The sequence below is a fragment of the Ailuropoda melanoleuca genome, chromosome X (genome assembly GCF_002007445.2).
Source record: "Ailuropoda melanoleuca isolate Jingjing chromosome X, ASM200744v2, whole genome shotgun sequence".
Taxonomy (NCBI): Eukaryota; Metazoa; Chordata; class Mammalia; order Carnivora; family Ursidae; genus Ailuropoda; species Ailuropoda melanoleuca.
The window spans coordinates 49,879,096-49,904,150 of NC_048238.1; the positions used below are offsets into that span (position 1 = coordinate 49,879,096).

At 38.2% G+C, this 25,055-nt stretch overlaps 1 protein-coding gene across 8 annotated transcripts in view; it reads right to left on the reverse strand.

Moving 5' to 3' along the window:
- OPHN1 (oligophrenin 1) overlaps nt 1-25,055 on the reverse strand; it is a 569,682-nt gene that overhangs the window by 228,346 nt on the left and 316,281 nt on the right. For all 8 annotated transcript variants that reach the window (XR_004622535.1, XR_004622536.1, XM_034650021.1 and 5 more), the window contains exons 8-15: nt 23,754-23,858; nt 21,839-21,968; nt 19,318-19,418; nt 14,939-15,030; nt 9,216-9,294; nt 6,866-6,899; nt 6,273-6,335; nt 4,969-5,043 (exon numbers count right to left, since the gene is read on the reverse strand). Coding sequence is in view for 6 of the 8 variants with exons in the window: in XM_034650021.1 (XP_034505912.1) it covers nt 4,969-5,043; nt 6,273-6,335; nt 6,866-6,899; nt 9,216-9,294; nt 14,939-15,030; nt 19,318-19,418; nt 21,839-21,968; nt 23,754-23,858 (679 nt within the window). In the remaining 2 variants the exon portion in view is untranslated. The remainder of the gene's footprint in view (nt 1-4,968; nt 5,044-6,272; nt 6,336-6,865; nt 6,900-9,215; nt 9,295-14,938; nt 15,031-19,317; nt 19,419-21,838; nt 21,969-23,753; nt 23,859-25,055) is intronic.

Below are 25,055 nucleotides of genomic sequence, written 5' to 3' on the forward strand. Positions count from 1 at the left end.
ATCAAAATACCAATGACATTTTTCAAAGAACTGGAACAAACAGCCCTTAAATTCGTGTGGAACCAGAAAAGGCCCTGATCGCCAAGGAAGTGTTGAAAAGGAAAAACAAAGCTAGGGGCATCACAATGCCAGATTTCAAGTTGCACTACAAAGCTGTGATCACAAAGACAGCATGGTACTGGCACAAAAACAGACACATAGACCAATGGAACAGAAAAGAGAACCCAGAAATGGACCCTGGGCTCTTTGGGCAACTAATCTTTGACAAAGCAGGAAAAAATACCCAGTGGAAAAAAGACAGTCTCTTCAATAAATGGTGCTGGGAAAATTGGACAGCTACATGCAAAAGAATGAAAATATTTGAGATTGTTATCATGAATGGGTGTTGCACTTTGTCAAATGCATTTTCTGCATCTACTGAAAGGATCACATGGTTCTTTCCTTTTATTAATGTGGACTGTCACATAGATTGATTTGAGAATATTGAAGCACTTGCAAAAGAATGAAACTTGACCACTCTCTCACACCATACACAAAGATAAACTCCAAATGGATGAAAGACCTCAACGTGAGACAGGAAACCATCAAAATCCTAGAAGAGAACATAGGCAGCAACCTCTCTGACATCGGCCACAGCAACTTTTTCCTTTGTTCCCCAAAGGCGAGGGAAACAAAAGAAAAAATGAACTTGTGGGACTTCATCAAGATAAAAAGCTTCTGCGCAGCGAAGGAAACAGTCATCNCTGCACAGCAAAGGAAACAGTCATCAAAACTAAGAGGCAGCCCACGGAATGGGAGAAGATATTTGCAAAGGACACTACAGATAAAAGACTGGTATCCAAGATCTACCAAGAGCTTCTCAAACTCAATACGCGAGAAACAAATAAACAAATCATAAAATGCGCAGAAGATATAAACAGACACTTTTCCAATGAAGACATACAAATGGCTAACGGACACATGAAAAAATGTTCAAAATCATTAGCCATCAGTGAAATTCAAATCAAAACCACATTGAGATACCACTTTACACCAGTTAGAATGGCAAAAATGGACAAGGCAGGAAACAACAAATGTTGGAGAGGATGCGGAGAAAGGGGATCCCTCTTTCATTGTTGGTGGGAATGCAAGTTGGTACAGCCAATATGGGAAACAGTGTGGAGGTCCCTCAAAAAGTTAAAAATTGAGCTACCCTATGATCCAGCAATTGCACTACTGGGTATTTACCCCAAAGTTACAGACGTAGTGTAGAGAAGGGCCATATGCACCGCAATGTTCATAGCAGCATTATCCACAATAGCCACATCGTGCGTGGAAGGAGCCAAGATGCCCTTCAACAGATTACTGGATTAAGAAGCTGTGGTCCATATATACAATGGAATATTACTCAGCCATCAAAAAGAACGATTTCTCTTGGGGCACCTGGGTGGCACAGCGGTTAAGCGTCTGCCTTCGGCTCAGGGCGTGATCCCGGCGTTATGGGATCGAGCCCCGCATCAGGCTCCTCCGCTATGAGCCTGCTTCTTCCTCTCCCACTCCCCCTGCTTGTGTTCCCTCTCTCACTGGCTGTCTCTATCTCTGTTGAATAAATAAAATCTTAAAAAAAAAAAAGAACGATTTCTCAACATTTGGTGCAACATGGACAGGACTGGAGGAGATAATGCTAAGCAAAATAAGTCAGGCAGAGAAAGACAATTATCATATGGTTTCACTCATTTATGGAACATAAGAAGTAGGAAGATTGGTAGGAGAAGAAAGGGAAGAAGAAAGGGGGGTAAACAGAAGGGGGAATGAACCATGAGAGACTATGGACTCTGGGAAACAAACTGAGGGCTTCAGAGGGGAGCGGGATGGGGGAATGGGATAGGCTGGTGATGGGTATAAAGGAGGGCATGTATTACATGGTGCACTGGGTCTTATACACAAGTAATGAATCATGGAACTTTACATCAAAAACTAGGGATGTACTGTATGGTGACTAACATAATATAATAAGCAATTTTTTTAAAAAAAATCCTCAAAAGGGATTAGAGGGAATACCTAAGCAAAACAAAGGGAATATATGAAAAACCCACACCTAGTATCATCCTCAGTGGGGAAAAACTGAGAGCTTTTCTTCTGCAGTGAGGAACAACACAGGGACGTCCACTCTCATTACTGATACTTAATATAGTACTGGAGGTCTTAACCACAGCAATCAGACAACACACACACACACACACACACACACACACACACAAAATAAAAGGCATCCAAATTGGCAAGGAAGAAGTCAAGTATTCACTATCTGCAGATGACACGATACTATATTTAGAAACCCTGAAGGACTACACAAAAACTTGCTAGAATTGATAAATGAATTCAGTAAAGTTGCAGGATACAAAACCAATGTTCAGAAATCTGTTGTATTTCTATACACCAATAATGAAGCAGCAGAAAGAGAAATCAAGGAATTGCTCCCATTTGCAACTGCACAAAAAACGTAACATACCTAGGAATAAACCTAACTGAAGAGGTAAATGATGTGTACTCTGAAAACTATAAGACACTGATGAAAGAAATTGAAGATGACACAAAGAAATGGAAAAAGATCCCATGCTCATGGATTGGAAGAATAAATATTATGAAAATGTCTATAGTACCCAAAGCAACCCCTATCAAATTACTGACATCATTTTTCACAGAGTTAGAACAAACAATCTTAAAATTTGTATGGGGCCACAAAAGACCCTGAAGCCAAAGCAACCTTGAAAAAGCAAAGCAAAGATGAAGTCATCACAATTAGGGACTTCAAGTTATATTACATATCTGTAGCGATCAAGACAGTAAGGCAATGGCACAAAAATGGACACATAGAACAGAATAGAAAACTTAGAAATGTATCCACCACTGAATGGTTAGTTAATTTTCAATAAAGCAGGAAAGAATATCAATGGAAAAAAAGACAGTCTCTTCAACAAATAGTATTCAGAAAACTGGTAATCTACATGCAAAAGAATGGAGCTGGACCACTTTCTTACACCATACACAAAAAATGCATTAAAGACCTACATGTGAGATGAAAAACCATCAAAATCCTAGAGGAGAACACAGGCAGTAACCTCTTTGATATTGGCCAAAGCAACTTCGTATTACATATGTTTCCTGAGGCAAGGGAAATAAAAGCAAAAATAAACTATTGGGATTTCATCAAAATAAAAACCTTCTACACAGCAAAGTAAACGATCAACAAAACTAACAGGCAACCTACAGAACAGGAGAAGATATTTGCAAAAGACATGTCTGATAAAGGGCTCATATCCAAAATCTACAAAGAACTTACAAAACTGAACACCCAAAAAACAAATAATTGTTAAAAAAAATGGGCAGAAGACATGAATAGACATTTTTCCAAAGAAGACAAATAGATGGCCAACAGATACATGAAAAAATGCTCAACATCACTCATCATCAGGGAAATATAAATCAAAACTACAACGAGATAACACCTTACACTAGTTGGAATGGCTAAAATCAACAACAAAAGAAACAATAGGTGTTGACAAGGACGCAGAGAAAGAGGAACCATCTGGCAGTGTTGGTGGGAATGCAAACTGGTGTGTCCACTCTGGAAAACAGTATGGAGGCTCCTCAGAAAGTTCAAAAGAGAACTACCCTACGATACAGCAATTATACTACTAGGAATTTAACCAAAGAACACAAAATACTAATTTGAATTATAAATGCACCCCATCGTTTATAGCAGCACTATGAATATAAGCCAAAATATGGAAAGAGCCCAAATGCCCATTGACTGATGAATAAATAAAGAGGTGGTGTATGTTTTTATATACATATATATGTATATAAGTGTATATACATATATATGTATATAAGTGTATATACATATACACACATACATATATAAATGTATATACAAATGTGTATATATGTGTGTGTGTGTGTGTATATATATATATATATATATATATATATATATATAAAACTCAGCCATCAGAAGGAATGAGATCTTGCCATTTGCAACACCATGGATGGAGCTAGGGAGCATTACGCTAAACCAAGTAAGTCAGTCAGATAAAGACAAATACCGTATGATTTCACTCATTTGTGGAATCTAACAAACCAAACAAGTGAGCATAGGGGAAAAAAAGAGAGAGGCAAACCAAGAACAGACTCTTAACCATAGAGGACAAAGTGATGGCTATCAGAGGGGAGGTGGGTAGGGGGATGGGTTAAATAGGTGATGGGGATTAAGGATTATATTTGTAATGAGCAATTGGTGTTGTATGGAAGTGTTGAATCATTATATCATACATGTGAAACTATCACACTGTATGTTAACTAACTGGAATTTAAATAAAAACTTTAAAAACTACTAGACATGTAAAAAGGGAAAAATGTGATGCATAACCAGGTTAGTATTTATTCATTAGCAATACATGTAGAGGACGAAGCAAAGGGCAGCAAAGATGGAATGCTTGAAAATACGCAGCCAAGACTGAAAAGATCAGAAGAGGAAAAAGGACCTGACAAGAGTCACTTGAAAGGTTTAATACAGATTTTAGAAAAATCACAAGATGTTGAGTCACAGAAGTCACACATGAAGAAAGTTTCAAAAAGGAGGGAGTAGTCCACAAGGAGATCAAGCAAGAGAGTCTGAAAATTGTCCACTGGATTTCACAGAAGATATCTTCTAAGCCTGGCAAAAGTAGTTCCAGTGGAGAGGTTGGGGTAGAAGCCAGATTGCAAAGGTTCTGAGGTGTCAATATGATGTGGAGAAGGAGAGATTCTAGTTGTTTCAAGGCAAGATTGTCTCTGAGCCGGGGTAGGCAAATATGTGTACATTTTTCCTTTGAAACTATTTCTTAAATATTCCACACCCTTTTATAGCAATGTCTCCTTTGCCTTATGGTCACCTTTATTTTGATACACAATTTCCAATAAGAATTATGAAATTAAAATTGTTACCAAAAAAGGCATTCAGTAGCTTCTGAACCTGAATGTTGCTGCCCACAGTACGGTACAATCCCTCTGTCTTGATCCCTAGGGAAAGAGATTGAGGTCAGTTTTGCTTCCATAGCTAGACCTTTCATTTCCCTCAGGGTAGAGAAATAGGTACTTACACCTTGGTGTCAGTTCAAAGAGGAAAATGTCTCCCTACCCTCTCCAAGCTCTAGGGGAACAGTTTCGAAGCCTCTCTCCAAATTATTCTCTCCATACTTTCATTTGGATTATACCAAGATTTCATTAATGTGAACAGAAAAGAATATACTCTATAGTAAATAGAAAAATATGCTTAGGTGTGTAGCAGCGGGTGGCTGAGAATAGTGCCGCCATCTTGGAAGGGAGCTAGGGTTGAATTGAAAAAGGAGGAAATATCAACCCTGAGTTGCCCGTGAGCAGTGATAAAGGAAGAAAGGGATGGAATATGGCATATGTGAAACAAAAGGCCATTTTGCATATAGGGAAATTCTAGCAACATTTCAAAGATAAAGAGGCTTGACTCATATACTACCTGCCCACATTGTAAATATTCTCAGAAACTAGAGAGTATCATCAACCTAAAAAAACACTGATTCCACATTTGTCTGAGTTCAGCTTTGCACTCCATCAATTTTTAAACCAGTATGTATTGTGGCAGAAATTGAACTCTTATTTATTTGTGATGGAACTCTCATAACACTACTTGAGGAGTGCCCAGGTATTTGATGCTGTTTGATGCTCTCTCTCTCTGAAATACAAGAGGCTGTACATATTTAATATATACAACTTGGTGACTTTGGAGATAAGTGAAACCAACCCTCAGCACAGTCTATGCAGAAACATACCCATCACCTCTAAAACTTTCCTACAGCCCTCTTTATTCATTATTATTTTTTTGTGATAAGAACTCTTAACACAAGATCTACCACCTTAGCACATTTTTAAGTCTGCAATACAGCATTGCTAACTCTGGCTTGACACTGTACAGTAGATCTCTAGGACACAATTCTCTTGTATAACTTAGAACTTTGTACCATTTGATTATTTAAGCTCTTTCTCTTTAAAAGCAGGAAACCACAAATTCTCCCAATATGCTTGGATACCAATGGTTTGGAATTTGCTAGAATTTTATAAATTTGTGTCTAGTGTTCAAGGCTTATAAATAGGCTTCATTGCTAAAATGAGTCCTGACCAACAAATGGCATCATTGCTACTTTAGAGAAATTGCCCCAGAATAAATTCAGAGTGACCAAATTCAAACACCACCAATACTCTGGTTCATGTCTTACCTTTGGTCTCAATGACATTGATGCACTTCCTAACAAACTTGAACCCCACTTCATTCAGCTCCACTGTTTCAAACAAAGGAAAACAGAGTTAGATCCTACTATAACAAGTTTTACCTACCAAACATTTGTTGATCATGCTAGGAGACTGCAGTGAGAGAATAAAGGTTATGGTTTTTCATTTCCAATGCCCTTAAATGGAAAGATATTTTTTTCAGGGGAAGAATAGCGTTTTTACTCTTATAACACAAAATGCTTTTAGCTATCCTATTGCAGTATGTTTGTTTTAGGCATGAACAACATCAAACATGAAATGTTAGGATGGAAATGCACATAATTTCCATCGTGTGTTTAGAACAAGAGAGATACAATGTTCTTCTCTGTATTACTATTACTACCCACAACATAAGCTAAGATAAAGTGACTTCCTTATTTCGATAAGTAGACATATTTAAAAAAATAGGTCTGAATTTTATTCTACACAGAGGCATCAATAAATATGCTTGCATCAATATTACATATTACTGATGAAAGTACTAACTGTGATTAAGACAGCTAGCGGTTTGTAATGTCAATAGATCATAAATTTGACTCACTTTCTTCCTGTTTTGTTATGGGGCTGTGGTAGATCTACAAAAGAAGAGAAAGAAAAAGCAATGGCTATTATGAATCACTGTAAGTAAGTGTGGCAAATAATACTAAATCTCTTTCCCCAGATAGACCATCAAAACCATTAGCGACTCTTAAGCTTTAATAAGATGAAAAAGTGGGCTAAACAGAATCATCTGTGCCTAGGTCACTAGCAAACACTTGAATTAACAATCTCTGAAGACCAGCAGAGAAGCTCACTGCAGCTGAAGCTGTAGCCTACCCATCTTAGAGATTTACTTAGGTAAAGCTTGGAGAATTTTTCTGATGGAGCAAGAGAGCATGAGAGAAAAGAAATAGTTTTCAAACGGATACATGGCTAACGGGCATTGGTGGCAAAATGTAAATGTTCCCAATACCAACCTCCTACCCCAACAGCTAATTAATGGGTGTTTCTCTGTAGGAAAGCCAGTGTCCAACTGAAAGAGATCCATGCATTGATCAAGATTTGTCTGAGTCATATTGAACTACACACTGATAGCTATGTGAGAGACAAAAGAAGAGATTCTTGACTCTTGAAGTCTAGTCCTGGCTCCACCTCTACCTCACCATGAAATCTCGTGCATGTCCTTTTCATTCTCTACACTTCAAAATTCACATCTCTAAAATGATCAGGATTGGAGTAGGTGTCCCTTCAAGTCCTGATCTTCTTTGACACTTTAAACAGAGGCATATGCACCATGTGTAAGATTAGTGAATTGGGGTGTTTAGTAAAGCCGCAACAATAATAATGTGAAACTGCAGGAAATAAGCCTTCGACATGGGATCTGTTAGTCTGCTTTAACAAGCTCTCCTTCTAAAAGAAATTTTTTTGCATGTCTGTATGCCCCTGGATATTTCAATGAGTGAGATTTCTGCGCTGACCAGCCCTTGCTGCCACTTTTATAAACAAATATTTGTGGAAAGTCTATCATAATCAAGTTGTTAAGGATCCATATTCAGTGGACCCATATTATTCTCCACAAAAAGCCATCTGCATCCTTCGATCTTTAAAACCTAAAGAGAGAACAAGTTCGGAAGAAGGAATCAAGAATAAAATGCCGCTGAGCCTCCTACCATCTTCCTAGAGAAACATCATAGGCATGCAGTAGTTAAGCTCCAGGATTCTGGGAAGGAGGGAGGAGAGACAGGTCATTCACTACTTTCTGTATGGCAATCCTCACAATACCACTTCTCTCCTGCTACCTTCTTGGTTGCTATAAATGCAATCTGAGATCTGGGCACTCATCTTTAGTCTCCAGGGCACTGAGGAGACACAGAAAGAACACTCTGGAGTATATTTCCCCCTCTTAGCACATTTTTGCCTTGACCAAAACAAGAACATTAGACTCTATCCAAATATTATTGAATATCAGTAGCTTTGCACTCATTCTTTAGCCCAGGTAGAAGCATCTAAAACTAACATAGCACATTATGGTTGACAGACTTCCATTCATTTGATTTTCCAAAGCAACCCTGTGAGGTAGGTAGAACAGAGATCATTAAACCCATCTTACTGAAGAGAAGAAAACTGAATCTCAGAGAGAGAGAATAACTTGCTCAAAGTCACACAACCACTGAATGGCACAACTAGGATGCAAATTCAAGATTCTGGAATTCCAACACTACGAAGGCGATATTAGTTCATATACCACTAGAAGAAACCTACGTGGAAGATACCAAAGAGAAAAAATGCTTTTTAATCATTTCTGACTCTTCATGTTGGCGTTTCTATGATCATCACTAAACCTTTTAAGGTACTGCTTGTCTTCCTGAGTAACAATGTTCTAAACGGACTGGCACATCTTGAGATACGGGATGGCAGTACCATCTTCTCCACCAGCTGTACCCTTAAAGAGAATAAGCTGACTTGGGAATGTCAGATGGGGGCAGGAAACCATTTTGAATAAAATCTTAATAAATGCTTATTCCGTTATGATAATTATTTTCCATCTTTCTATATGAACACATATTAATTTTATAAACTGAAAAAAAAGGCTTAATTTTCTTTCCTAAGAAGATCTTGTGGGCACAGCTGCATAAGGTAACACCGAAGCCAGAAGCTGAGAAACCTGAAATCTAGGCCCAGCCGTTATTCCTTTTCTGAGAGTAAGCCCAGAGAAGTCCCTCACCCTCTCTGGAACTCAAACTGCCTTACTTTTTAAACAAGAAATGTCAAGTCAACAATTCCTTCTAGATCTAAAATTTTGAGTCTGATGATCTGACCGTTTAATTGTCCTAGATGCACTGGTACCACTAAGGGCACTCACACACTGGACTATGGTGCTGAGGTTTCTCTAGTATCCTGAGGTAACTTACAGGTTCTTTTCCATCCATGGCCTCCATCCATAGCCTTCTGTTAGCTTCTGAAAGGGCCTGCAAAGTGATGGTTCCTGGCCTAAGGGGGAAGAAATGACAAGTTAAAAGTAGAAAACTCACTTGAGAGAATGGAGTCTTGTGATCTCAGGTCTCTCTCAGCCCTGGGAGGTGTCACAATGAGCAGGCACATACAGAATTCCAATGTTTCAAAATCTCTTTTACTTAAAAAAACAATGAAACATTTAGAGAACGGTGACTTTGGGAACCCTAGAGGAGGTGGTATCTTGGCAAGCTCACGCCAGGGTCGGGCAAGGAAATAGGAAGGTAGATGCCAAGATACCTCACCATAATACACACTTAAATTGGCTCCATTGTACTTGAGCCAAACTGTGGCTATCTCTGCCTTTCTCTCTTGGAAGCCAGCAGTTTGGTCTGGGCTCTAGGAGTAAGCATGTTCAGCACGAGCACATTTACGCGTCAAAAAAAGTGGCTTTGCTACTTCCCCCATCTATGATGTTCAAAGAGTATTTCCAGTTGGAAAGAATTCAACAACATGCACACTGGCTCAGCACAGGGAGGAGGCCTTTTGGCTGACTTAAGCAATCTTATGACTAAAAATAACTAACAGTTATTGAATGCTCACTAGGTACCAAGTTCTGTTCTAAGTACTTTATATGAATTAATTCATATAATCTACCCAGGAACGTATAAAGCAGGTACTATATAGGAATCCCTATTTTACAGAAAGGGAAACTGAGGCACTGATAAGCTCACACAGTGGGTAAGTATAGAGCCAGGATTTAAATTTAGAAATTCTGGTCCAACAGCCATGTTCTTTCTTAGCCGGCATTTTCTCCGTAGGAGATAGCCTCAAACAGATTTTTTTTTTTCTATTTACTTGTAGGATACCTACAACCAGAGATACTTCAAGTTGGTATACAATATATGGGCTTTTTAGACCTTCACGACCAAACTGGGAATTTCAGATTGACCGTATTATTGCAGATATAAAGTCTCCTTGCATTACCTGTGTATCTGCGCCATTATGAGAAACTGGTTCCTCTTACTCCTTCTGTTAAGGTAAGACCTCTCTCAGAGTCATGGAATGATAAGAACAATGACAAGAGAGTTCAGAGAGCCTGGAAAAGTAACTGGGCCTCTATAGGCCTCAGTTTTTTTTATCCATAAGGGAGTTGGACCAGATGAGCTGGGAGGTCCCTTCCAGTTTTGATATCATGGGATTTCTATTTCACTTTCTATTAAAGTACATCTAAAAAAGGAAAACCCCCAAATGATCTTAAAGCCAATATCAACTGAAAACCAAGACTTGGCTTTGGGCACTGGATTCTTTCAAGTTTACCTTTCTCTAACAAATAACCAACCTTTTGGACATATCACATAGGGCTAGAAAGTCTAGAAATCTTTGTAAAGACAGCTACCCAGCTGAATCCTGAAGCCAGAGGAAGAACAAGGAAATGAGCAACAGACATAACAGCAGACAGTACAGACCAGATATGACATTAAACCCATCCTGGAACTCAGCTTCCCTATCTGGAAAATGAAAAATCCAGTATGTGTCTTCTCTTAACCTTACAGAGAGGCTGAAAGAATAAATAAGTGACTACTCAAGAAGCATGTGAGGATTCTTGGGTGCCATAGAAAGTCAAATTCACAGAATGATATTGATAAGAACAGGATGACAAAGTAGAAAGGACACTGACTTCCAGTCCAGGATCTTCCATTGACTATCTTTATGACCTTAGACAAATGCCCTGCCCTTCCTGATGTCCCAATCAGTCATCCAGAGTAAAACAGCATATATAGCATAAGTGCACTACAGTGCAGTGGTTAAGAGTGTGGGTTTGAAGACCAGAATTCCCGGATTTTGACCCTGGCTCTGCCATTTGCTAGCTGTTACCTAAGCTGCTTAATTTCTCTCTGTCTCCTTGTCTTCCTTTGTGAAATTGGGATAACAGCCCATACCTCATAGAACCGTAGTGAGGATTAAAGGAAATTATACACTTCAAGGGCTGAGAATAGTGCCTGGTACATAGGCAAATGTAAGCAGTTGTTGTTATTGTTATTATAGTTGTTGTTATTGCACTTCAAGCTCTATGAACTATAAGCCTGTGGTTTCAAATATTGGCAGCAAAGCTAATTGTTTTTTTAAAGATTGTATTTGAAAGAGAGAGAGCACAAGCAGGGGGAACAGCAGGCAGGGAGAGAAGGAGAAGCAGTCTTTTCACTGAACGAGGAGCCCAATGCAGGGCTTGATGTGTGGGGCTCAATCCCAGGACCCTGGAATCATGACACGAGCTGAAGGCAGAGGCTTAACCAACTGAGCCAAATAAGCACCCTGGCAGAAAAGCTAATTAAAAAATAAGTTACCCTCTATTCCTGAGATAGTAAAAGGGACTCAAAGAGTCCTTTGCTCTCTGTGTTGCAGGGACATGAGTACAGGTGCCTGATGCCTGCTGGGAATGCTGACTTTGTTTCTAGCAAATATCAGATTTACTAGACAGGAAAGCAGATGCCACACTCCTCAGAAAACTCCATGTGTGCAGAGGTACCTCAGCACCTGTTCATTATTATATTTGACGCTTTATTTCACAGCATGTTTATTCTCCTTATAAGACAATGGAACAAAATTTCTAGGAAAACATAGACTTTGGAGGGGTGCCTGGGTAGCTCAGTCGTTAAGCGTCTGCCTTCGGCTCAGGGCATGATCCCAGGTCCCTGGGATCGAGCCCTGCATCAGGCTCCATGCTCTACTGGGAGCCTGCTTTCTCCTCTCCCACTCCCCCTGATAATGTTCCCTCTCTCACTGGCTGTCTCTCTCTCTCTGTCAAATAAATAAATAAAATCTTTAAAAAAAAACATAGACTTTGGAGACCTATAAAGAGTGCTTGAGCTCAGCCTTGCCACTATGTGACTTTGGGCAAGTCTCTTAACATATTCAAGTCTCAGTCTCCTCACCTATAAAATGGGGGAAGGGGATTAAATGAGTGAATATTTTTTAAGTGCCCAATATGTGGTAACTAAAATCACAGACGTATCAAAACTTTAATTCTTGGTTCTGGTCTCAGAATTCCTCAGTGTTATGGAATGGGAAAATACATTTAAAACTAACACCAAATTTAGTACCTATCATAAGCCATGCATAGTGCTAGGTGCAAGATATATGAAGATAAACTGGTCCCAGCACCCAATCTCAGAGCCAGATTATTTGCAACTGCTTGAGTCTATGGGAATATTATTTGCAAACAGCTTGCAAATTTAAGCTGAAAAGGGAATCAGAATGAAACTAGACACAGAATATTTTTATTTCTTGTAAGCACTTTGATGCTACAGAGTGAGAGACAATAAAGGTTCGTGAAAGAGAAGCCACAGCCAACAGTCATTTTCTGCAATAAATAGAAGTATAGTTCCCCCCCCTTCCAACTAGGCCTGAAGCTGTTGGAAAAATGAGTGACAGCTGTATGGTTACCAGTAACAATGTTTACTATCACAACCATCTTTGGACAGGACCATCAATTTTTAACAACGAAATCATATGGATTAACAAACGGAAATTTCAAATGGGGAAAAGGACTTTCTACATATTTTCAGACTAAAAAAAAAAGTGTCCTCATCTCTTAGTATAATCTTTATGATTCCAGTCATCAATAGTTTTGTTCATATGATATTGTAATTCAACCTTTAAGTCCCTTTCTAGGAATCTGACCGTTTTAAGTTCTATTCTACTACACGGTACCTAATACATAGAAATGATAGACTGAAATAACATGTAGAAACATTTGTTCACTGACTTTTGGATCAACCTCTCAACTACATAATATGCTTTTCTCCAAAGTAACTCCAAATGCTCTCATTTTAAAATTTCAAGGTTAAATTCATCTCTGATAAAACTGTCCAGGTCCAGAAAACAAAAAGAGGAGACTGGAAAGAAATGAATGCAATAAAGTACAAAGTTTGAAAGCCTTAGCTGAAATCAGAAAGTTAAAAACTATTTCTAGTTTACCTGCAAAGTAGGGGAAGTCTATATCATGTTTGTACCAAGTGGGGGGAAAAGACTCCCCAATACCACTACCATCCTCCATCCCTTCTATTTCCCCTTAAAATGTGCTCCAATTCACTTGTTCTTGTATGTTTTATTAGGAGATAAAAGAATGAGTTTTGCTGAATGGGAGAAGATATTTGCAAATGACATATCTGATAAAGGGTTAGTATCCAAAGTCTATAAAGAGCTCATCAAACTCAACACCCAAAAAACAAATTAATCCAATTAAAAAATGGGCAGAAAATATGAATAGATATTTTGCCAAAGAAGACATACAGAAGGCGAACAAACACATGAAAATATGCTCCACATCACTTGCCATCAGGCAAATACAAATCAAAACCACAATGAGATACCACCTCACACCTGTCAGAATGGCTAAAATTAACAACACAGGAAACAACATGTGTTGGCAAGGATGTGGAACCCTCTTATACTGCTGTTGGGAATGCAAAGTGGTGCAGCCATTCTGGAAAACTGTATGGAGGTTCTTCAAAAAGGTAAAAATAGAGCTACCCTATGACCCAGCAGTTATACTACTAGGTATTTACCCAAAGGATACAAAAATACTGATTTGAAGGAATACATGCACCCTGATTTTTTTTTTAAGATTTTATTTATTTATTCAACAGAGATAGAGACAGCCAGCGAGAGAGGGAACACAAGCAGGGGGCGTGGGAGAGGAAGAAGCAGGCTCATAGCGGAGGAGCCTGATGTGGGGCTCGATCCCATAACACTGGGATCACGCCCTGACCTGAAGGCAGACACTTAACGACTGCGCCACCTAGGCGCCCCTGCACCCTGATGTTCATACCAGCATTATCAACAATAGCCAAATGATGGGAAGAGCCCAAATGTCCATCAACTGATGAATGGATAAAGAAGATACTGTGTACACACACACACAAGCGCGCGCACACACACACATGTGCAGGCACATGTACAATGGAATATTACCCACCCATAAAAAAAATGAAATCTTGCCATTTGCAACAACGTGGATGGAGCTGGAGTATATTATGCTAAGTGAAATAAGTCAGAGAAAGACAAATACTGTATGATTTACTCGTGTAGAATTAAAGAAATGAAACCGATGAACATAGGGGGAAAAAAGGCAAACCAGGAAACAGACTCTTAACTATAGAGAACAAACTGGGATTGCTGGAGAGGAGGTGGGAAGGTGGGTTAAATGGGTGATGGGCATTAAGGAGGGCACTTGTGATGAGCACTGGGTGTTGTCTGTAAGTGATGAATCACTAAATTCTACTCCTGAACCTAGTATTATACTATATGTTAACTAACTGGAATTTAAATAAAAACTTGATACCACAAAAAAATAAAAGAATGAGTTTTGTTATCTCGTCCCTGCAGCATCACCAAATGCTGACCATTGCATATCTGACAGCAAATTAAATCCTAGGAGTGACTTATTCTGCCTAGAGCAGGTGAGGCAAAGATGACTGAACCTTCCACAGGGAGAACCAGCTCTGTGCCAGGTCTAACAGGGATTCCTGTGAACAGCAGGCAGAAGAGCCAAGACAATACTGTCACAAATAGATTTACTCATTTTCATCACAAGAGATGACAGAGGAAAATAAAAGATCTACTCAGGCTCAGCACCTGGCACATGAAGACATTACCAATTCATACTAGCACAGCTTACCTTTCATTAGTTTCTATATCAAAACAGAACCTTTTGTCGATAGACTCTGTCTTCCTCCTCACGCAGTACTTCAGGGTTAAGTCCAAAGGCCCCTGATATAAGAGAAGGATTAATAGCCAATTTGAAAAAAAAATGCACAGAAGTTTCTTCTGCCTCCTGCAGTAGCCTCAGCCACTTGGAAGGCATCTGTCAGGGCAGCAGGAGTAATGTTTAGCCTCACTGAGAACCTTGTCCCTTCATACTGGGTGTTACATGCAAGTAATGAATCATAGAACTTTACATCAAAAACTGGGGATGTACTGTATGGTGACTAACATACTACAATAAAAATATTATTATAAAAAAAAGAAAGAACCTTGTCCCTTCAAACAGTATTTGCAGCAGATGGTTTCTTCTTGCTCCAACAATTAATGGTTGAGACCAGGACAAAATGCTCAGGGTAAGTCAGTACTCTTTTCCAAGCATGGTAGATTAAACAGGAAGCTCATTATACATAATATAAGGGGAATGTAAGACAAATGGGCTGACCAAATGGCATTAAGTGTACCAAATAAAATTTTCATAAAACCTCCAGGTTGGAAGTGGCTTTATGTGACCCTCCTTCCATTAAATTGGCAGATGGAGGAGGGGAGAGAAATATTTTCATTCCCCACCTCTGGACTCTTCAGGAAGACAGGAATCACAAAAGCAATCTCTCCAAAGATAGGGCAGGAGTAGAGAAAATGAGCCAATTTATATACTACTCAAAGTTCCATTTGATATTTCATATATGCAGAATAGTGTAGCCCACCTTAGTCTTATGGGCGCTTAATAAGGCCACTGAACTCCACTGTGTCCACAGATTAAAATTTCCCAATCCCACATTGTTCAGTTTCCCTCTATCATCTCAACAGAGACAATGTGGTATACGAAAGAGAAGTAACACTTATCAATTACCTACCATTTGCCACACATTATGCTAGGTATCTTTAAACCAATTTTCTTCACAATAACCCTTAGAAAGAAGTGAAGCTCAGAGAGGTAAAATGGCATACCCAAAGTCACCCAAGTCGGTATAGTGGAAATAGTAATAAACTAGGAAGTTTAAAACCTGGGGTTTTGTCTCAGTTATACCATTTACTAGCTTACAACCCAGGGCAAATCATTTTCTTCTCTGAATCTTAACTTCACAATCTGTTAAATGGGGAAAATGCTGACCACCTTGCTGCCTGGAATTCAGAAACACTTCCCAAGTGCAGGTCTGGGTCTAGGTACTATGCCATCCAAACTGGCCTATACAGCTGATCCAACAGATCAAACAATACTTCTTTCTTATTGGCACACTCAACCCCCTTTCAGGCCTATCCTTTTGCTGCTCCTATACTATAAAAACTCAACTCTAAATTCAACCTTCAATCTGCCTTCTTTACCCCAATACTGAGGGGTATTACTACTCTTTCGAGATGACAGTAATTAACAGCATCATATACTCAGCCTCCCTCTTTAAACTCTCAACTCCCTCAGATTCAGAGGTATCATAGCTCAGGGGCCTCAGCCCTCTCTATTACTCCTCCATCTGTTTTATGCCCCATTCATGCAGAAGTGCTCTCATTTCACACATGTCAGAACTCTCATGACTCAAAACTGCAAATAATGCTTCTTCCACCTGCAATGACTTTATCTATATTCTTGGTCTGCCTAAACTCTTAATTGTTCTACAAAGTGCAGTTCAGCTTTCATTTCCTCCAAAATTCTTCCCCAATCCTATGCACTGCCTACTATGTGTTTTACGCATTATACTAAAGCTTCCTGCTTTTGTGCCTTATTTCCCCAACTGACTGAGAACTCAAGGGCATGGGCAGCATCTTATTTATCTTTATATCTCTAGAATCTAGGAAAGAGTTAGTGGCTAAGAAATTTTTATGAACTACAGTATCATTCTTGCCATTTTTCTGATGAGGAAAATGATACTGAACAACATTATATAATGTACTTGGGGTCAAAAAGCTCCTAGGTCACAGAGCTAGGATTTAAACCCAGTTGTTGAAAGTCAAAATAAAGCACTCTTTCCTCTTACCACAACTGCCTGACAGGGAAATAATGGGGATCTTATAAAACAGAATATGGGAAGATAACCTATTAAGTGAGCAGGACAACACAAATGGAAGTTGATAGGCTGAAATAGTAGGCAACAAGGGTAAATACCATAGTCAGAAAGAGGCCTAATTGAACTTTTAATACTTGACACGACTACTGGGAAAGTAAATTAGACACATGCCAAAAGTGTCTAGCTCAGTGCCTGGCACACAGTAGATGTTCAATAAATAGTGGATTTTAAGGTGTTATCACAGTCTCGCTTACTTGCATTACTTACCTTTCTAAAACACAAACCAGTAATAGGAACTGAGAGAACTGACAAGAAGAAATCACTTCCAACTTCATTTTAGGGAAACTCAAGGTACTACTTTACCTTCCCTTCCTTCTAAATAGAGAACCAAGTTCCTCTTTCTACTCCATAAGGAATCCCATATTAAAACTGCTTAGGCTGACACTACTGCAATTTTACAAGCTGCCACTCAACAAAAAGGGAAGAAGGAAAGAAAAACTAAAAGGAGAGCTTGTGCTCATCTCCTAGGAGGATATGAAAGTGATAATTACTGCTTCTGCATTGAGCTTTGCAGTAGGTACTTGAGCAGGAGAGAAAGGGCCCAAATCAGCTTACTTTTTGGGACAGTAATGTGTGTAGGAAAAGAAAAGGAAAAAACTCCAGCACTAGAAAGTAAGATGCATCAGCTAAGTTGTGACAGAAATGGAAAAAATATTGTGGTAGAACACAAGACAAATTTATTGAAGTCACATTGAAAGGGACTTTGGTAATTAACACACTGGAAACTAAGAAGAGTTTTGGAGTCAGGAATGAGTAACTGGCCCATATAAAAGCATGGATGAGGGTTCTGGAAACCCCATTTGGTACACTTCATTAGAGGTGCATTCCATCTCCAATACACATTCAAAGCTGAGTGATGGGGGAATGAGATAGACTGGTGATGGGTAATAAGCAGGGCACGTATTGCATGGTGCACTGGGTGTTATACGCAACTAATGAATCACCGAACTTTACATCAGAAACCAGGGATGTACTGTATGGTGACTAACATAATATAATAAAAAACATTTTAAAAAAAGCTGAGTGATACAATTTTTGGTTAAAGACAAAAAAGGCAGTTTTCAATCGCCTGACACCAAATCTCAGTCCTCTCTAATTTTCTCTGAAAAGCCATACAAGAGAGATCCTCCATGGAAAGCATCAGCAATGGAGACAAATTGGCCCAATTTTTCTCTAAATTTCTGCCTACCAAAATTGGGTCTTCTCGTACCACCAAGGTTCAGTGCTAACAAATGAACCTTGTTTTACTCTGTAAACAATTTGTTAAGAATAGAAATCCTTAAAAATCATGCCTTAAGACCCAGTCTAAGAGACAGTTTCAGGGACACACTACACTACTTTTAGAATATGAACAGCCTATCTGTAAGATTTTATCTTAGTAAACCCGAAAGAGAGAGAGAGAATTTCCAAAACCTCTATAAAGGTAGGCAAAAGTGAGATGAAAGAATAAAAATTTTTGGCTGTGTGATCATATATATATATATATATATATATACATATATATGCATGGTTTTAAAGAAAAAGGATAAAAATAGAGATATGTATTTAAAAAATATTCTTTTAGCTAAAAAATGGAGAATGGACTATATATATATAATATATATAATATAAATAATATAATATAATAAGTAAAGTATAGTTTGTAAAGTACAAGATTAGGTTCTTCTAGGTATAACTATTTTCTTAGTGTGTTAAACTCATCTTGACATTTTAGGAGACGGGAAGTTTTGGAGGACAGAAGAAGAGGCATTACCTGCTTAAATATATCTGAACATTACACAGACTATGGGGTATAGGTTATTCCAACTTTAGGAAACAGACATACTTCTCTAAACAAGGACTTTTGGAAAATGATATTTTAAACACTTGCTATTTAAAGGAATCCTAAGAATCCTAAGAAGTAGAGACTTCTTAGAAGCAAGTAACACTATCCTCCTGTAATTCATCCACATTCTTGCAAATTTTCTTATACAATGTGACAAGCACTTGTAATAATTTAATAAATGATCTGAAAAAGCACAGGCATTTCAGAAGGCTTGACATAATTAACAGATATATTTCACTCAATTGAGTAGTATCTGGTCCAATGCAAACTTAGGTCAAAAGGAACATACAGTCATGGCTTCACATGAAAGTGATGGACTTGATTCTTTGACACTAAGTTAAGATACACTCTTTTCTGAGATACAGTCACAGATGCATTTCAAAAAATAAGGCACACAAAAGAACTGACCTGTTTAGCACCTGGCTTCTGCTCCATAGGTGTCATGGTGAGCGTTTTGGTCTCCTTCTCATACTGGCAGTAATATTTCACCCAGGATATTCCCAAAGCCCCTACAATGATAGGCAAAAGTGAGCTGACAGACTATACCATTTGGCTGTATGGTCAATACATCCCTAAGATGGAAGTGGTATAGGTGTAGTCTGCTCTCCATAGTCATAGGGCTTCAGATCTAGCTCTAAACTTGCCCCTGAATTCCAACCCTGCAGGACTAGCAACCAGCACATATAGAGATCCTATCCCTCATCAAATGCTTTCCACATCTGCTCTAGCTTGCTCCAAATAACTGTTCTTGCCATGTCCCTTCTAAATGCTTCTACTACTCATCCTATTGTATGAGTTGGAAACACATGTAATCTTCTGCTTCTTCTTCCCTGTAACTTGTCCCATATGATTGGTGGTTGGGTTCCGCTCATTCTATTACCCACATGTCCCTCCTGCAGCTGCTGCCTCCTCTCCATCCCTTTTAGAACTGAATTAGTTCAGGACCCTATTGCTGAATTACTTGTAATGTTTTATGATTATTTCAAACAAAAAAATTCACCATTTCTCTAATTAATTATGACCAGTGGCCTGATTTCTCCCATCTCTGATCACTCCCTTCTAGTCCATTCTCCATTCGTTAGCTAAAGGAATATTTTTTAAAAATACATATCTCTATTTATATCCTTTTTCTTTAAAATCATGCATGGCTTTCCCACTGTCTCTAACCTCAGGTTGACCCACAAAACTCTTCATAATATGATCATATTTACCTTTCCTACTTTGTCTTTTGCCACCCTCTATGGTCCTGTCTGATTGAATTACTTTCAGTTACCAAATACATAGGTGGCTATAAATTTTTAGTCCAAATTCAATACATACTTAAGAGTGAATGGGTCGCTATTAATAATTACATCAGGATGGCAGGTGTAATCCAGGGCGTAATCCAGAGCTAAGACAAACTAAGACCCTGCAAATAAACTACATCCTCACACACCTTTGTGCCTGAGTAACATGCAATGGTATATACCTGGAATTTTTCTTCCCCCCTTTTTTGCCTATCAAACCTCCACTCATAATTCAAGTTCTAATTCAAAGATTGCTTCCTCAATGAAGGCCTTAGATATATACCCCAAATGCAGTGCTCAACACATTTCCTTATAATTCTTGATATAGTTGTCTGTCTTCCTCATCAGACTGTAAACTTCTTGAAGGCAAAAACTAAGATTGGTTCATTTTTTTAAATCCCCAATGCACTGCATATTGTCTGGCAAAAAGGATGCTCAGTGAACATTCAACTGAATAGCAACATCATATCCATTTGACAAATTAGAAAACTGGAGCACAGAAGGACCATGTAGCTAGTTGACATTAGAGCCAAGATTACAAAATCATCATTCCTATATCTTTTATAATATAGCAGTATTATAAAATTTTGCCTCACAAGAGATATTTGGCAATGTCTGGAGACATTTTAGGTTGTCACACCTATGGGGTGCTATTAGAATACAATGAGGACAGACTGTAGATGCTGCTAAGTACCCTATAATGTACATGACCCTCCCAGAACAAAGAACTACCCAGCCCAAAATGTCAACTGCTCTGAGATTGAGAAATTCTGCAATGCAGATTTGAAGAGATAAACCTGAAAGGTGGAAGAACATATCTTTGAATACTATCAAAAGTTAATTTCTCTAAGAGAGGAAAAGATAATATCACTGCTTAAATGTCATGCTTTGTAAATTGCAGTAGTTTTTGCCACTGGTAACATCTGAGCAGCCTCTTTTGCCTCTTCTTCCCACGTATGATCATTCTGGGCAGGGCTGAAGTCACAGGCTTTGGGAGCATTGGGTCATAGTTCATAAGGCAAATCAAAGAGCACGTACAGGTTTTCATAATGTAATTTAGTAGGTAGGAAGGCTTGAATCTTCTGCAATATTCAGTGAAAGGATAAGTTAACCCATGTTCCTTGGTTAGCAATGAACAACTGTCTTGCCCACTGAAATCACAATGGTTATTGTTTAGTGCTTTAAGAGCAAACTTGTGCTCCTAAGGCAGTGGAAGGTATAGGGTGTAGTGATAGGAGCATAGGTTTCAGCAATTCATAGAACTGAGTTTACTCTTAGGCTTTATATTTGATAGTTGGGTAACATTCAACTAGTGATCTTTCTAAGCCTCAGTGGCTTCAAGTAAAATGGGTATGATAAGTGGTTTTAAAGATTAAATGAGATAGTAATAATAATATATTATTTTTCTGCCTCCTTAGATCTTATCATCCCAGAGTCTTTGTAAGACAAATGCTTAACCTCCCCCTCCAATTTCTCCTTCCTTTTTTTTTTTTTTTTTTGGTCACGATTTCCACACTGTTCTCCAAAGAGATGTAGTTGTCAGGGGTCTGTGAACGATATGGGTGCCTGGAGTTTGGAGAGGCCAAGTGGCAGTAGGTGCTAGCCTACTTAAACCCAGTGGGTATTCTTGTATTCCCACACACATTTCTCTTGTGTATACAGATAGCCTTCGATTGTAGGCTGTCCTGGAAGTTTGCATGTCTGAGGAGCTTCTTTCATCCGTTTTTTAAGTTCTTCCATCTCTTCCCGGGTACTGGAGAAATGATTTCTTGTCTGTGAAGACATTATCATCAGAATTATCATTACCATCATCATTATTAAAAAGCAGATCCAGTACTGAGTTTTCTTGGTTTGCGTAATATGCTACACCATAGCAAAAAAATGTTAAATAGCATAGTGACTAGAAAATAACTTTATGGAGTTTAACAGTACTAAAGACTAAAAGGAAAACAGAAACATAAATAGCCATATAACCATAAAAACACATCTGGGAGACCTTTTTTTTTTTTCCTAATGGGAATCACATAAGCCAATAAATAGGGGTTCTTAGAATTCTGAGCACCAGACTAACCTCTGCTTTACAAGATGGGAAACTGTAAAGAAAGTTTCCAAAGATAATATTATCATGGCAACTTCAAAGTTCTGCCTCAAGTAAAGTTACTGCCTACTTGATTCTGAACCAAATTCTGGCTATTAAGATAAAATACATGACAAGGTGTTATCTTTGAAGGCAGGTCAATAAAAAAGTTATGTTTTCATATTCATGAATAACAAAAGCTAATGGTAAGAAGAAATCTATTTAAAACTATACAACTAAAACACAATAGCAAAACACTGTTTGAAATGTGGGTGTGAAAATCACTAGAGATAGGTCCTTAGTGTCCAGCCTCAAGACTGTTACACCAGTCAAAAAGGTGAGCTGAGCTACCTTATCTTGTTGGGTCCACTCTACTGATTATCCTGTGAATGAGTTCATCATATACACAGATACAAAGGGTTGTTATTAAACTCAAACTTTTCAAGTTCTATTTGGAGGAAGATTCAAATGATTAACCTGGTTATAGGAATATTTTATAAATCCATAGAAGTTAGAGGCTCTCACATTCTGGTGAAGGTGAGTACCCAGAAAGAAAGAAACAAAACTACTATAAGTCAGGATCCTCCTAAACAACCAGATGAAGTTTGTTTCCACTACCAACCTTATTACCAACCTTTTTCATATAAAAATACTCTACACATTTTATGCAACGTAACAACTAGTCCAAAGTCACTACCTCAGTGAAACCTTCTCTAACTGTGCCAGGCAGTCAAATGTTCCACTTTCTGGGCTTCCTTAAAATATTTGGACTTAATCCTATTGAAACATTTATCACAAGGAATTATGATGTGTTCCAGTATCTCTTTCCTGCAAGAGACTGTATGCTCCCCAAGGAAAGAAAAACTAATATACATCATTATGGTATGTCCATGCCTGGCACAGAGTATGTATTGTATCAATAACCATTCATTAAATGTGGGTTAAATAAACGAATGAGAAATATATATATATATGTTACAAAGATGGGAAGGCTGTGCCTATGGCCATCTATAAGAACCAGCAGGAGAAAGAAGGTGAATAAGACCTTTATATACAATTTATTTAACTCTAGTAATTAGTGAGAAAAGGAAGAGAGGGGGAAATGGGCATTCATGGTCATAAAGCTCACAAGTGCCTTGACTGACCAACATGGAAGCAGCATAAGACCTGTGCTTAAACAAGCCCATAGCTGGGTTCTGACCTGGGAGGGATGCAATAAATCAACAACGTTTAATATTTATTGGCTAGATAGAGGTGTCACTGGGTAGAAAGAAGAGTAGGTTTGAACAACAATAAGTCTCAAAGACTGGTAAGAGTTGAAACTGGAGGAGCAAGCACACTAAAATATTTATGATCCACACCAGTATGTCCTGACAAATTGGCTTAAAACGCACTAAGCTGGGATTTCACGGTCAAGGTCATTGCGGCTGAAATCCAGTTGGAATGCAGGGACAGGTGAAGAAACCCACATGCAAACTCACATTCTGCAAACTGAGCTGGAGCTGCTGTTTGTATGGGAGGAAATCCTGTGTGAGTTCCACAGTCAAGCTGTTGGAAATGAAGAGACTATGAAGAAAGGCCAACACCTAGGGAAAACGTATACAAATAATTTTATCATCAGTACCTTCTCATTACCAAATAAAGGAAAAAGAAACATAGAAAAGAAATTCCACATACCCAGCATAGTGTTAAAAGTAATCATGGAAATACGAACAAGTCTACACATAACTCTTCTCTTATTAAACATTTACATCAGACTTAGTTCCAGAAAATAAGAACTACTAACAAATGTATTCATTCAGATCCTTTCCAGATAGCATATAAAACCATTCATAGTTTGGATCATATGGGAATACACTGTGTATTTTCTCTCTATATCGTCAGAATTGGCACAGAGTAGGTACTCAATATTTGTTGAATAGATAAGTGAATAAATGAGTAAAGTAGGATTCTGTAACTTAATAAAGACTGTCATGATGCTAAAAGATTCAGAGTGTGAACCCATCTTCAAATTAGAAATGTTTCAGAGGGGTTTCAGAATAAGACATGCAAATGATCAATAAAAATTTTTAATGTTCCAAATATTCAACCTCATTAATAATTAAATACACAGAAAAAAAAGCAATGAAAATATGATTCCATCTATGAAATACAAACCTTTAAACAATAATGCTCAATTCTGGCAATAGTAAAGTATAATAGGAAGTAGTAATAATTGCTCTATTCTTTTTAGAAAATAAGCAGGTAGGTATATATAAATATTCACACAGATATACCATATGCATATATTATAAACACAAACTATATATATGTACATATACATAAACACAGATAAAAACTATGTACATACACACACACACACACACATGTATATGGGTGTGTGTACTACATACATTGTCATATACACAATCTTTCTGTTTCTCTTCCAAGCTTTCTCATCTCAGGAAATGACACTACCACCCACTCAATCAAGCCAGAAAGTAAAGAATCATCCTTGAGTTCTTTTCCACTCACATCTCCATCCAAAGCCTATCAGTTTTACAACCAAAATATATCTCTAATCCAGCCATTCTTTTCTGTTTCCACTTTCACTACCCTAACCCAAACCAACATCTTTTCTTGCCTAGACTACTGTAGTAGCCTCCTAATTGGTTTCCTTACTTCCACTGTTGCTCTCTTTCAAGCCATTCTTCACACAACAAAATCAGCTCATGTCATATCCTATTTAACACTTATCAGTGGTTTTCCACTACACTTGGACTAATATCCAAACTCCTTACCAT